Source organism: Polyodon spathula, chromosome 3 (assembly GCF_017654505.1).
Source record: "Polyodon spathula isolate WHYD16114869_AA chromosome 3, ASM1765450v1, whole genome shotgun sequence".
Classification (NCBI taxonomy): Eukaryota; Metazoa; Chordata; class Actinopteri; order Acipenseriformes; family Polyodontidae; genus Polyodon; species Polyodon spathula.
This window is the reverse complement of record NC_054536.1, coordinates 71,646,767-71,661,044: the sequence shown is the minus strand read 5'-3', so window position 1 is coordinate 71,661,044 and position 14,278 is coordinate 71,646,767. Positions and strand designations below refer to the sequence as shown.

Below are 14,278 nucleotides of genomic sequence, written 5' to 3'. Positions count from 1 at the left end.
ATATGGTGATACTGTATTGTACCTGGTTATTGCTTTGACTTAGAACGTGGAAAGTGATGAAGCCATCTATGATGACTTTTGGACTTGAAACAACCAGGGACCTCACACCAGACTGTATAAATGTCATTCAGACCTAAGCAGCCCCTGGACCTCCACAGAAAGTCCAAGTCCACTCCCCCCCGCCCCCCTCCCCAATTGAAATCTGAAATGGAGCCCCTGCCTGCCTGATAGCAGTATAATTTACATTCTGTGCATTTCCCGTTGTCTGCCCTAGGTTGCAACTTACAGCACTGCCCAAACACTCCTGCCAAGAACTGGCGCCCTAATACTACTCCCCCCTCCCACTTGGTGAAGCCTAAGCCCTGCTCCCCAAACTAACCCCTCAGCTGCCCCAAACACAGTCCAAGGTAGCATTGCTGCTAATCACCAAGCCAGGCTCTACCAAAAGCATGGCGCTGAGCAGGTGGGGTCTATATATGTAAAGAAAAAGATTCTACGGAAAGGGCCAGACCAGCTCTCCAGCTGTGAAGTTCCTCCCCTGTGCCCGGCATAGCAACTCCGTTTCTGCCGGCAACCTGCAGCCTGCAGCTGATTGATAGATCCTGTTCGGGCGGTGGAGCTGTCGTGGCTGGCAGGCTGTTTGCCGATCGGGCTGGCCAGGTCAGTGGCCCCAGTGGTGGCCGCTGGGTCCCGTCTCAGAGCCATGCCGCCCCGGGGGGTTGCTGGATCCCCCGAATGGGCCATGGCAATGGCCGTGCCTTCCTGGAATTGTAGGGTCCATGTCAGGAGGTCCATCTGGCTACTGGTGCTCTTCAAGAAGTCCATACCAAAGATTCAGGGGTCCTGTACTGCAGCTACCCACACAGGATGACCCACGGTCCAGTCACCCAACTGGATCACCATGGTTCCTCTTCCTTGTATGGGCGCTAGCTCCTTGTTGACTGTGGAGATCTGTACCATCATCAGCTCGAGTCGGACACACCCCTGGATCACCCCGCCGACCCCGTGTCGGCCAAGGCCATACATGGAATCCCCTCCACTCGGACCGGGATATAGCAGAAGTTTGTTTTTTTCAACACTCTTAGATGACCATTATTTTGAAAATTTCTGCCTTCAAACATCAATAAACTAATGTAAATGAGACAGCTGTGAACTAGAACCAACATTGCTTGTAAACTGTTTTTTTTGTTTTTTTTAATAAGGCCAGATGTCATTTTTTGCACACAAGTGTCTTCAAACACTGTCTTGTGAAATACTATTAAAATAAATATTGAATATATATTTCATGCTGGCTTGTGTAGTTAATTTTGTTAATTGTTCATTTTAGTATTGAGCAGCTTATCAAGAAAGTGTAGCTATTACATTTATTTAGTCAATTGTGTTGTCTCAGAATTTGTGCTTAACAGGTATTAGTGACCTTTCAATAGTATTGGAATAAATATTATATAATAAGATAAAAAGTATGTAACGTTACTTTTAAACACACAAATGAAGCGAGAATAAGTAATACAATATGCAACGGTGATGTATTTTCTTTTCGTTGTAGTCATTAAATGTATTTGCAACATGAATGCCGATTGTTAGATCATTGGTTTATAATAATAATTTCATGTGTATTCATTTGCTTGTCCTGTTCATTGCTAAAAATGACATTAAGTTTACTGTAGGTTATTTACACGTGTACAAAAAAAAAATGATACCCTTAATGATACCCAGTAAGAGCTACCTCAATGGAATATTACATGGAAGCGACAGCGAGTGGGAGAAGTACAGCGTGGAAAAGTACAGAGCAGTTTCGAAGCAGAAAGGAGAAATTGCATCTTGAATTGCTTTAATCAGAAAACAGAGGACATTGGGGAAACACAGCCGCGTGTGTTTTTCTGATAACAAACAAGCTGAAACTCGGAGCAGCTGATTCAAATTCAGCGGCGTTCTGAGACACGGGCGAGGGGAGGAGCCGACAGCACAGCAGAACAACGCAGTTAAACGAGGCAGTCTTCCCAGCGACAGCGAGTGGAAGCGACAGCGAGTGGGAGAAGTACAGGCGTGGAAAAGTACAGAGCAGTTTCGAAGCAGTTTGAAAGCAGGTTGACGGCTGCAGAAGAAACTAAACTTCAAAAAAAAAAAACCCTCAACATGGTCTTCAAGCCAGTAATCTGTGACACCTGCTTGATGTGGGAAATCCGAGAAAACCCAGCGGAGCTAAACCAAGTGTGCGTAAAGTGCCGCGCGATCCAGGATTTGCATAAACTAGTAAGCATGCTAGAAATGGAGCTGGAAGAAGTGAGACAGCAACAAGATCTTGAGGAACTGGCACACCCACAATTCATGGAAGTCTGCATCACCCCTAACAGACTGAAAGCCACCAGGGAGATAGAAGGTCAGAACAGCTGGGTTCAGGTAGGCAGAAGCAGGGAAAAAAAGAAACTTCGTCAAACACAACCACCAGAAATCAAAACAACCAACAGATTTGAGTCACTTCAGAATTGTGATGAGCAGAACCAACAACAAGAGAATGAAAGGAACAACATCCAGGACCCTATTGACAGTGGTGACCAGACAGCAAAAAGAAGGGAGGTCATGATTGTTGGGGACTCCATATTGAGAAACACAGCAAGTTCAATTCGCAGTTTGGACCCCCTTACTACAACAGTGTGCTGCCTTCCGGGAGCCTCGGTCAAGCACATCACTGAGAACGTGGACAGGCTCCTAGAACGAACAGGAGACGACCCGGTAGTAGTCGTCCACATCGGTACAAACAACATTGGAAGAGACAGACCAAAATCCCTGCAAAACAAATTCAGAGAGCTAGGAAGGAAATTAAAAGAGAAAACCAAAACTGTGGTATTTTCTGGTATACTACCCGCACCTTGCAAAGGACCATATGGACAGCTGGAAATAATAAATCAAAACCAATGGTTGAAGACGTGGTGCACACGGGAAGGCTTCACCTATCTTGATCATTGGACCACTTTCTACAACGAGGACTATCTGTATAGACGGGATGGACTGCATTTAAATAACAAGGGAACTAGTCTACTTGGAGAAAAGATCCTCGAGCAGGTTCGGAAGCATTTAAACTAGAAAGGAAGGGGGGAGAAATCAACAAAAAAACAGAAGGGAGACCGCATCAAAACAAGAACAACAACTCAGGTAAGACAACCATTAAATGTATTTATCTAAATGCTAGAAGTATCAGAAACAAAATTCTAGAACTTGAAGCTACTGCACTAACAGGTAACTATGATGTGATAGGTGTTACAGAAACGTGGTTATCTGAGAGTGATGGGGACGAATATAATATTTGTGGGTATACACTGTATAGGAAAGACAGGCAGGACAGAAGAGGAGGAGGGGTAGCGCTATACATAAGAAACAGTCTTGAAGCCCAGGTGTTAAACCTGGACAAAGAAAATAAAACCGAATCAATATGGGTCAGAATAACAGACAAAAATTCAAAAGGCATAATAATAGGAGCATGCTATAGACCGCCAGATTCAGACGGTGAGCAAAATAATCTGTTATACAATGACATTAGAAATGTGTGTAGCAAAGGAGAAGCCATACTAATGGGGGATTTCAACTTCCCCCAAATAAAATGGGAAAACCCGGTGGGTAGCGCGAAGGATGAAATAGAAATGGTGGAAATGACAAATGACTGCTTCCTAACACAATTTGTGAAGGCACCCACTAGAGGGGAGGCATGCCTTGATTTAGTCTTTTCAAATAACGAAGATAGAATAACTAAAACAGAGGTCAGAGAACCACTGGCAAACTCAGACCACAACATGGTCTCATTTGAAGTGTTTTTTAAATCCCAAAAGTAAAGACTAAAGCTAAGGTTTACAATTTTAGAAAAGCAAACTATGAAGGTATGAAACAGAGACTAACAGAAGTAGATTGGAGTAAAATAGAGAAAACACCCACAGAAGAAGGATGGTTGTTCTTCAAAAACGTAGTACTAGAGGCGCAAAACAATTATATCCCTAAAGTAGACAAATCTAAATGTAAAACTAAATTGCCAAAATGGTTTAATAGATCAATTAAAAAAAATATTCAGCGAAAAAAGGCACTTTACAGAGCATTAAAAAAGGACCAAAAAGAAAGTACACAGAAAGAGTACACAGAACTGCAAATGCAAGTCAAAAAGGAAGTTAGAAAGGCCAAGAGAGAAATAGAAATGAACATTGCTAAGGGAGCTAAAACCAATTCCAAAATGTTTTTCCAATATTACAACAGCAAGAGAACATTCAAAGAGGAGATTAAATGTTTAAGAGATACAAATGGCAAAATCGTAGAGGAAGAAAAAAAAAATAGCAAATATGTTAAATGATTACTTTTCACAAGTTTTTACAAAGGAAGATACTGACAACATGCCCCACATGTCATCCAGTTCCTATCCAGTTTTAAATAACTTTAGCATAACTGAGGCAGAAGTGTTAAAGGGACTAGGAGCTCTTAAAATAAACAAATCCCCTGGGCCGGATGAGATCCTCCCAGTAGTACTCAAAGAAATGAAAGAAGTTATTTACAAACCGCTAACCAAGATCATGCAGCAGTCTCTTGACACAGGGGTGGTACCGACAGACTGGAAAATTGCAAACGTAATACCGATCCACAAAAAGGGAAACAAAACTGAACCAGGTAACTACAGACCAGTAAGCCTGACTTCTATTATATGCAAACTTATGGAAACTATAATAAGATCCAAAATGGAAAATTACCTATATGGTAACAGGGTACTGGGAGACAGTCAACATGGTTTTAGGAAAGGGAGATCGTGCCTAACTAACTTGCTTGATTTTTTTGAGGATGCAACATCGATAATGGATAATTGCAAAGCATATGACATGGTTTATTTAGATTTCCAGAAAGCTTTTGACAAAGTCCCGCACAAAAGATTAATTCTCAAACTGAACGCAGTTGGGATTCAAGGAAACACATGTACATGGATTAGGGAGTGGTTAACATGTAGAAAACAGAAAGTACTGATTAGAGGAAAAACCTCAGAATGGAGTGTGGTAACCAGCGGTGTACCACAGGGATCAGTATTAGGTCCTCTGCTATTCCTAATCTACATTAATGATTTAGATTCTGGTATAGTAAGCAAACTTGTTAAATTTGCAGACGACACAAAAGTAGGAGGAGTGGCAAACACTGTTGCAGCAGCAAAGGTCATTCAAAATGATCTAGACAAGATTCAGAACTGGGCAGACACATGGCAAATGACATTTAATAGAGAAAAGTGTAAGGTACTGCACGCAGGAAATAAAAATGTACATTATAAATATCATATGGGAGATATTGAAATTGGAGAAGGAATCTATGAAAAAGACCTAGGAGTTTTTGTTGACTCAGAAATGTCTTCATCTAGGCAATGTGGGGAAGCTATAAAAAAGGCTAACAAGATGCTCGGATACATTGTGAAAAGTGTTGAATTTAAATCAAGGGAAGTAATGTTAAAACTGTACAATGCACTTGTAAGACCTCATCTTGAATATTGTGTGCAGTTCTGGTCACCTCGCTATAAAAAAAGATATTGCTGCTCTAGAAAGAGTGCAAAGAAGAGCGACCAGAATTATTCCGGGCTTAAAAGGCATGTCATATGCAGACAGGCTAAAAGAATTGAATCTGTTCAGTCTTGAACAAAGAAGACTACGTGGCGACCTAATTCAAGCATTCAAAATTCTAAAAAGTATTGACAGTGTCGACAAAGGGACTTTTTCAGCCTGAAAAAAGAAACAAGGACCAGGGGTCACAAATGGAGTTTAGAAAAAGGGGCATTCAGAACAGAAAATAGGAGACACTTTTTTACACAGAGAATTGTGAGGGTCTGGAATCAACTCCCCAGTAATGTTGTTGAAGCTGACACCCTGGGATCCTTCAAGAAGCTGCTTGATGAGATTTTGGGATCAATAAGCTACTAACAACCAAACGAGCAAGATGGGCCGAATGGCCTCCTCTCGTTTGTAAACTTTCTTATGTTCTTATTATGATGTTTGACCACCACATTTGTAGCTCATTTGAGCTTTTGTTGCAAAATATTTCTTGTGAAATAAACTGAATCATAGTGTCTGTTAAATCGTCCTTATTATGTACAGGGTGATTAGAAAGTAAGTTTACCACATCGATGCATGGTGTGTTGATGTTGTAAACTTACTTTCTAATCACCCTGTATGTTAAATATGTGTTAAGAACACTTCATTCAAATGAGCAATATATTGCCTTGATACTAGGTTCAATATACACCAGTTAATTGACACAGGGGAAGTCACCATTTCCTTGATTATCTTACGGGAAATTAACTCTTAGCCTTGGGACATTATTTGTCATCATACTGCACCTTCTGATATATTTATTACGCTGGAGACAAACATAGATGCTGTAAATGTCAGAGTAAACATTATTACAAAAGAATCACATAAAGAGACTCACAGACAAACCATCACTTACAATAAAAACAAATATTTTGGTTTTAGTAAGAGGTCAGACTAGTTGAATTGGGCAATATCAATGTTTTATAACAATATTTTTGGCAATATCTTGCATGAGAATGATGCACATATTGCGATATGTTCTAACTCGGTAAATCTGTAACTGGTCAATTGAAAATAGAATTATGAAATGCACAGCAAAGATGGGAGTTATTTTTGTTTTTGCTGCCATCTGCTGTTAAATTTTGACTGTGATAATAGTTGGCAGTTGCTTTTCTTCAAGCACTAACAGTATAATGTGCGAATGTAAAAACATATTCCATATAGTAATATTCCACGTGTATCATTTCTTCTATCAAGTACAATGCTGCAGATTGTGTAAGTAATGATGTCATGCTGTATTTGGAGCCAATTAAGATGTGACAAGTTTTATCAGTCGTGTTCTTCATACGCTTTTTATAAGCATGAAGTTGTCTTCCTAAGATTTTAATTAGTGAGTGATTAGTGTTTCTGCTACCCTAATGAAAGTTTACAACAGTAATTTTGCAATTTGACATGGTTTTCCTATGTACCTTGGTAAATCATGGTATTTATAATGATTTACAATGCATGTCTAATTTACAGTATTGTGATTTCACTGAGCTTTTAAAAGAGATGTATGATTCAGTTATGTTTAATGTCCAGGATTGCCTCTTCTGGTGAGGTAATTTGAGCCAATGTTTTTTTTTTTTGGTTAGATTTTATTGTATGAATTATTGATGCCTTTTGATCCACACAAAATGAACTACTGCTGTCTCATAATAAAACAAGATTCTCAGTTGACGACATAGTTATACCTGATTCACATTACCTACATTGTACATGCTTGTTACTTCTTTAGCAATCACATAATTTCAGTATGTGTTGATCATACATTCTTAATGCGACTGGGGTCTTATTATAGGACTTTTATTATTAGATTCTCAAATACCAAAAGATAAAAAGAAAAAAGGAATAAAACAAGGTTACCGTAATTAACTCACTTAAGATTCAGGGTAAATTAGGTTACCATATTTTGAGTGTATTTGTTTTGACATACCATTTATTCATAATTGAAGCAAATAAAGAACTCTAATTGTCCTGACATGGTAGGCCATATATATATATATATATCTATATATATATATATATTATATATATATATATATCTATATGATAGTAGATATATTACAATTAAATAAGCTCACAAGACTGAATCTGCATTATTATTCATGTTCATTTACAATTTGTTCTTTTTTCCAATTACTTGGGAACTGTTGAAATATCTAATTGTAGTTTAGGTAAACTCTGACCTCAGGTTAGTGCTAGGTGTAAAAATTCAAAACACTCCCGTTGTTCCCTATCAAAACACTCATCTACACTAGCAAAATCTAGTGTTTGTGGGATCAGAGTAGTCTAACTGTTGCTTCCGTGAAACAGATGGATAATACTACGCAGTGCATCTGGCATGACTGAGCTAGGACAAGAAGTAGCTTTATAATGGATCATTAAGGAGATTACAATTAATTAAAAAGGTGTTTTGAAATACAAAATCTATAGCTGCATTGTAAGTCTAATCTAGTCAGACTGTTAGACCTTCAATGTTTTGGGGACAAAAATCGAATGTATCCATTTATTTTACTGTCAGCCATTCGTGTTACAATAAATATGCACTATTCTTAAAATCCTGGCACTTATCTCAACTAAAAATCTGTGTAACTTCTCAATGTATTGATTGAATCAGTCTTACTGTTTTCTATCCTGTTAGTTTCAAACAGTTTTATGATCTGTTGCCGACGCATAATGTTGTTGTCTTTCTTTGAATAATACTATAACTGTGCGATGAACTGTAAAACTGCATTCATTCTTTATGGTTTACTCAAGCCATTTGCTTTGTTATTTTCAACTACATTAAAAAAAAACTGGCATTAAAGTAGTTTTTTATTCTTTTATATAATGGTGGGATTCACATTTAGTAAATAATAAATGTGATTTAATTTAAAACAGGAAACAGGTCAAACCCAATCCTGGTGGGTATCTCGTTTTCCCAGGAAAAAAAAAAAAAAGATTACACATATATGTATATGCTTTTATTTTATCAAAGTGAGATGTATCACATCACAAGTATATATATATATATATATATATATATTATATAAACATTATATATATTTAATAAGTTTGTACCATGTTTTTAATTCAAATTAATTACAAAATGTTCTCATAAAAAATTTATTTTTATAGTATATTGTAGTTGATTTTGTGATGACATATTATTATATAATTTTTTATTTCTATGTTTTTTTTTTTTATTTCTGTAAACTTCCAGTATAATTTTGTTGCATGGATCATTAATGCTGTAACTCTAGAGCAGCCATATAAATAAGACACGTGCTATATCATCTTCTGCTTATTTTGATGTCATTTCCACTGTGCTGTCTTCAGGTGATCTGACATCATATTCTCCAGCCTGACCGTTAACCAGCACCTTCAATCGATCAGTCAGATCATCAGGTTTGGGATACAGGATGAAGTCATAAACGAGTGCAGCGGTGACAGCACCAATCATGGGTCCCACCCAGAAAACCTGAGATATTTGGTTTAAAAAAAAATAAATAAATAAAATCAATAATTCCATATTCTCTGTATATGTAATGTAGGATACAGTGCTGGAATAAATTTACTTGGGTTATATCCACACATGCTCTGGCATATCGAGTCAAAGTAGAGTGCTGAATTTTGGTACACACAATAAGCCATTGAAAACATGACAGAATAAGAAAATTGCACATAGTTTCCGCTGTTGAAGTAATATCACATAGTGATCACAAACTATATCTACCATATTGTGATTTTGAACAGAGCAAGCGCTGGAGGCTGGCATGGATAGGCCGTTCCATGGAAAGCAGGGGGCAGAAGGGGTTAGCAAATCAAGAGAAACTGACTGGACCTGAAATGTGGAATACTTTTTTTTTTTTTACTGCAAATGGATTTTCAGTGATTTTTTGATAATATTAACATATGCATTGATTACTTCTAAACTGAAAATGATATTGAGGCCACTCTCCAAACTTTTGGCCGGTAACTGGTGGTAAATAATTGGCTAGATAAACTATGGATATACTAGAAACCAAGAAGCATTATCGCAGACCCGTACAGCTTACAGCATACAGAGCTGTAATGGCTGCCCATGGTTGCCTTACAACCTATGGCTGAAGATTTTTTTGTCCTACCTGGTACGTTGGGTTCAACCGGTTGTTGTTGTTAGTTTCTGCTTCACATTTATTACATTAATTAATCCCTTTGGTTGTTTGATTGAAACAACGTGCTTATGTCACAGATGTGATTAGTTCTTTTGATTTATGAGCACAGCTTATAAATATTACAAATATTCATTTTGAATTGCACCTGATTTAATACAATTGATTAATTACCTGACTGATCTGCAGCAGGTGAAAACTGACTTGTTTTTTTCTAATGTGAGAATGATAAAAGAATGGGGGAGAAGAGCTGAGAGAGAACTTAAAAGAAGAACAGAAGAGAATGGGGAAGTATCACAGACAGAGAAAAACCTAGAGAGACTACAGAAAAGGTATAGAAAAAAGACTGAAACAGGGACGAGCAGAGCACACGCACGTCTGTGCTCACAGGGAAGCTGACAGCTGGATCTGTGGAACAGAGATCAACGGGGTTGCAGAGCGAGGCTGAGCGAATCGGCAACAAAGACACAGAGTCCGAGCTATTGTCATCTACGAGAGGGGAGAGTGGTTCAATCACTCCTCTCGCTAAAGTTAAGTGCTGCCTTTCTACCTTTCTACCTAAGCCACCCATACACCCTACTGGCTTGGACTATTTTAGTTGATGGACTATGCAGATTGTTAAGCCCTGGAAAGAGATTTCCTATTGCTTTGGACTCCTGTTTATAAATTGATATATATTTCTGCCTTCTGTTATTTAATGTACATTTGAATGATATGAATTGATTATTATTATTTATTAATGTTTTTTAATTGCTAAAATAATAAAATAATCTTTAATTGATGGCAGCTTGTGGACCCTCTTTTTGCTTGGCTACTCAGGTATATCCCGAAATAAAAACAAATATAGATATACAAACCATAGATATAAAACACATTAAATCAAATTCTCTCTCCTCTATAAACTAAGAGGTTGGTGTAGATGGCTACTTTAATCTAAGTTATTTTGCCTGATACCATGGCTGACACTTACCCAGTGATCTTTGAAATCCCACAATACAGCAGCTGGGCCAAAGGACCGGGCAGGGTTCATTCCGCAGCCTGTGTAGCTAATCTGAAGAGAGAAATACAGACTTGATTAGATTATTTGACTCTCAGAATAGAAATGTATTCACATTCATAAATTTAAGATGTCCCCTAAATTGTTGGTGGGTTATTATGTTTGTCATAGTACCTTTTATATATATATATTTTTTTATTTATTTATTTATTTTTTTTAAGATAAATTACCTTGAGTTCTCTGTAATAGCTTGTATAGACTGTTTTGTTAACAAGGTATTTAATCTGTGCATAACAGTCCTCAGTGTTTCATCGGTAGTTATAACAACAACCAATAATTCTAAATCAGTTTAGAATTATTAGGATATGTTTTCTTTACAGGAAATTCAGGCAAGGTAAGACAGTTTATTGATCAACTGCCAGGATATAGGTACCATCCACAATTTATTTACAAGTGCAGTTACTTGGAAGTTGCTTATCCAGTTGATTGACTAGGATTGAAGTTAGAAGTTTGCGAATTTCACCCTAAAAATGTACTCCTTTGCAAGGAAGTAGGTTATGGGCTTGCTCCCTTATTCGTCTTGAGTATTTGTAGGAGCTAATTCTACAATGGAAGTCTAACAGAGTGGTTTACTGTGATAGTGAGTGCTGTACTGTTCCAGGCTGTTTTTTTTTTTTTTTTTTTTTTGTCTCTGTGATGAACATGGCCTCTCACAATGGGTAGGGCCCAATTACATAAGAAAACTGTCAATAGAGCCCTGTTGTGATTATTTGCATTTTGTGTGATTAGATGGATGCATTTAGATAAAATATGTATATGCCATATAAATTATAACTTACAGCCCCAAGGTGTCCAAGAGCAACCGACAGTCCAATAGCCAAGGGTGCCGAGCCAGTAACATCACTCCTTTTCTTGTCTGTGGTTGCTATGACACACAGTACCAACTGGAAGGTGACAATAAGCTCAATACCCACAGCCTGGCCAAGACTTGTGCTGTTTAACTACACCAGAAATGGAAAGATTAAAAAGAGATTCAGTCCACAAATTAAAGCTTTCCACTGGTAAAAAAAACAAAACAAACAAACAAAAAAAAAAACTAACAGTCTTGTTTGAAACATTAGATCTTTATACAAATAATATTAAATACAGTCTATACATATTAAGAGTAATAGAGTATTTCTATATATTAGCTCACATTCAATTTAAATAAGGTAACAACAGAGAAGGTTTATATCCATCATTATCATATACTATAAGTAGGTCTTTTGGTCTGTTTTTAATGAAGAGATGTGTCATGATGTATTTGTAAGTTAGTGTTAGTCAATGTACATGCATGTCGTACTTTGTGGTTGTTTTGATGTATTACAAAGCACAATGCTAGAGGTGTTTGAGGCATGTCATAATAACTTTCTTGTATCCTGTAGGTATACTTTTTATTTGAATCAGAACACACACACACACACACATATATATATATATATATATATATATATATATATATATATATATATATATATATATATATATATATATATATATATATTTTTTTTTATATATATGTCAGAAACTGTTCATAGAATACACCAGTAGGGGTCAGAATCCCAGAGGAAAAACAATGCAAAACATTTCACTATACTATAAACCTGTAGGTCAAAGTCTAGAAGCACTTCATTATGAATACATCTGATAGACTAACTTTAACTCATAAACCCTAAATGTGTAATGACTTAATGCAATTTAATCACAATTTACACCGTCATCAGTACAACTAAGCTTTCTCATTTTGGTTTTCTCTTTACAGTTATTTCTACACAGTTCTTTATGATGGCTATCTGCATAATTTTCATAAATTGTGGATACAGAAGTAAATGTCTCCTTTCTGCTTAGTTTCTGCACTTCATCGCTTAATATGTAATTAATTTTGTTTGTTTATTTACATACTGAAGGTATCTTTTGTACCATCAGTGGCTCATGTTATCCATATTAAACAATGAAAGTAGAAGTAACCACAGAGATACAAAACTGTAGGTGTTTTAATAAGCTGTGCAAGTGATAAAATATGATTAACAAGAGGTATAACATAAAGTGTAAGAAAAGGAATTGTATGCATACTTTTCATATCATATGTGTGACAAAATACAGTACAAATAAAAAAAAGTCAACCATATAAATAAAACTAGTGAAATAAAAAAAGGGATTTGAGCCTCAAATGCATAAATAAAATGTAATAATACAACCATGGTATTGAACCGAAAAACAAACTAACATATACTATACTAGAAATAAGGAAAAACATGAACCACAAAACACAGCTGGAATAAATCCTAAGTGCTCAATGTACAATGTATTTGAGTAAATTATTAATTAGCCTTTTCTGTAAAGAAACGACAATTCACACTTACCTTGTTCAAACCAAGGCTATTGCTATTTTGTTGGAGTCCATAAACAACTCCACTGGCCATCGTTGCACCCAGGACTTGAGCAATTATGTACACTACAGCCCTGAACACACTGATCTGGCAGCTTGTAAGCAGCCCTAGAGTCACTGCTGGGTTCAGGTGAGCTCCACTAATGTGACCCAAACTTTGTGCCAAAGTAGCAATAGCTAGCCCAAACGCTAGCGACACCTTCACTTCTTGGCCCGCACCAGTGGCATTGGAACCAAGAGCTGCTGTTATGCTAATGAAGACAAACAATGTCATGCCTATCAGCTCAGCCATCACACCCCTCCAGAATGCATGATTACGGAATTCTTTGGCCATGACCAGGGCTCCTTGGTAGTCTTGGGTGAATTCTACAAGCACAACAAAGATCTTGAATTTATAGAGATCCAAGTTGGTAGTGGGAGGAAGGGGGAGGTGCAGAGTTTAAAGATAAGTGCTGACCATTAGGATTAATTCCTGGAGCTTTTTTCCGGACATGTTTTCCTTCCCTTTTTAAATTTTAAACTGGATACAATAAATATATCCCTAGGGTGCTTTAAAATGGTATACAAAGAAGGCTAAATATTGTATTAAGTAAAGTATTTTTGCATTTTTTTGTTAATTAGTAGAACTAAAATATGGTTTGTGTAAGACTCAACGACAAATTGAAAAATGCATCAATTTCTTTTTTTTTTTTTTTCTTGTTGACCACTGTATGATGGAAAATACACCTGGAATCAAGTTTGTTAAGAGAAATGAATCCCTTAATTGGTCACATATTGCAGTTTTATATTTTATAGTGGTACCAAATCTCTAAACTGACTAGTGCAATGGAATATGGAGGAACTTTCAAATCCAGCCATTGTGACAACAGAGATAGTTGCTACTATAAACAGCTTTTCAGAAATGGGTTAGATTGAAATGTGTATTACTACCCCTTCTCTCTGGCTCCTGACTCTTCTCTTCACAGTGCATGGATAGGATATCATTTTATTTACAGGTATGACAGACTGCTGGCACATGGATGTGGGCATTCGCTGCTGAGTGACAGGCAGGAGATCAAGACGGAGGCTGAAGTTGAACAAGTCTTCAATGCTGAACCATAAACAAACCCCAACTCCGGCTTCTCGCCCGACCGTCAGAGGT

At 37.1% G+C, this 14,278-nt stretch overlaps 1 protein-coding gene across 1 annotated transcript; it reads right to left on the bottom strand.

The window, feature by feature from the left end:
* Positions 1–8,757: 8,757 nt before the first annotated feature.
* Positions 8,758–13,576, bottom strand: LOC121313373 (aquaporin FA-CHIP-like). Its single transcript, XM_041245813.1, has 4 exons — positions 13,112–13,576; positions 11,549–11,710; positions 10,683–10,763; positions 8,758–9,039 (listed from the first exon to the last, which is right to left on the bottom strand). The coding sequence occupies exons 1-4, from the start codon at positions 13,469–13,471 to the stop codon at positions 8,863–8,865; spliced, it is 780 nt and encodes a 259-aa protein (XP_041101747.1). The 5' UTR covers positions 13,472–13,576; the 3' UTR covers positions 8,758–8,862.
* Between the last annotated feature and the right edge of the window lie 702 nt (positions 13,577–14,278).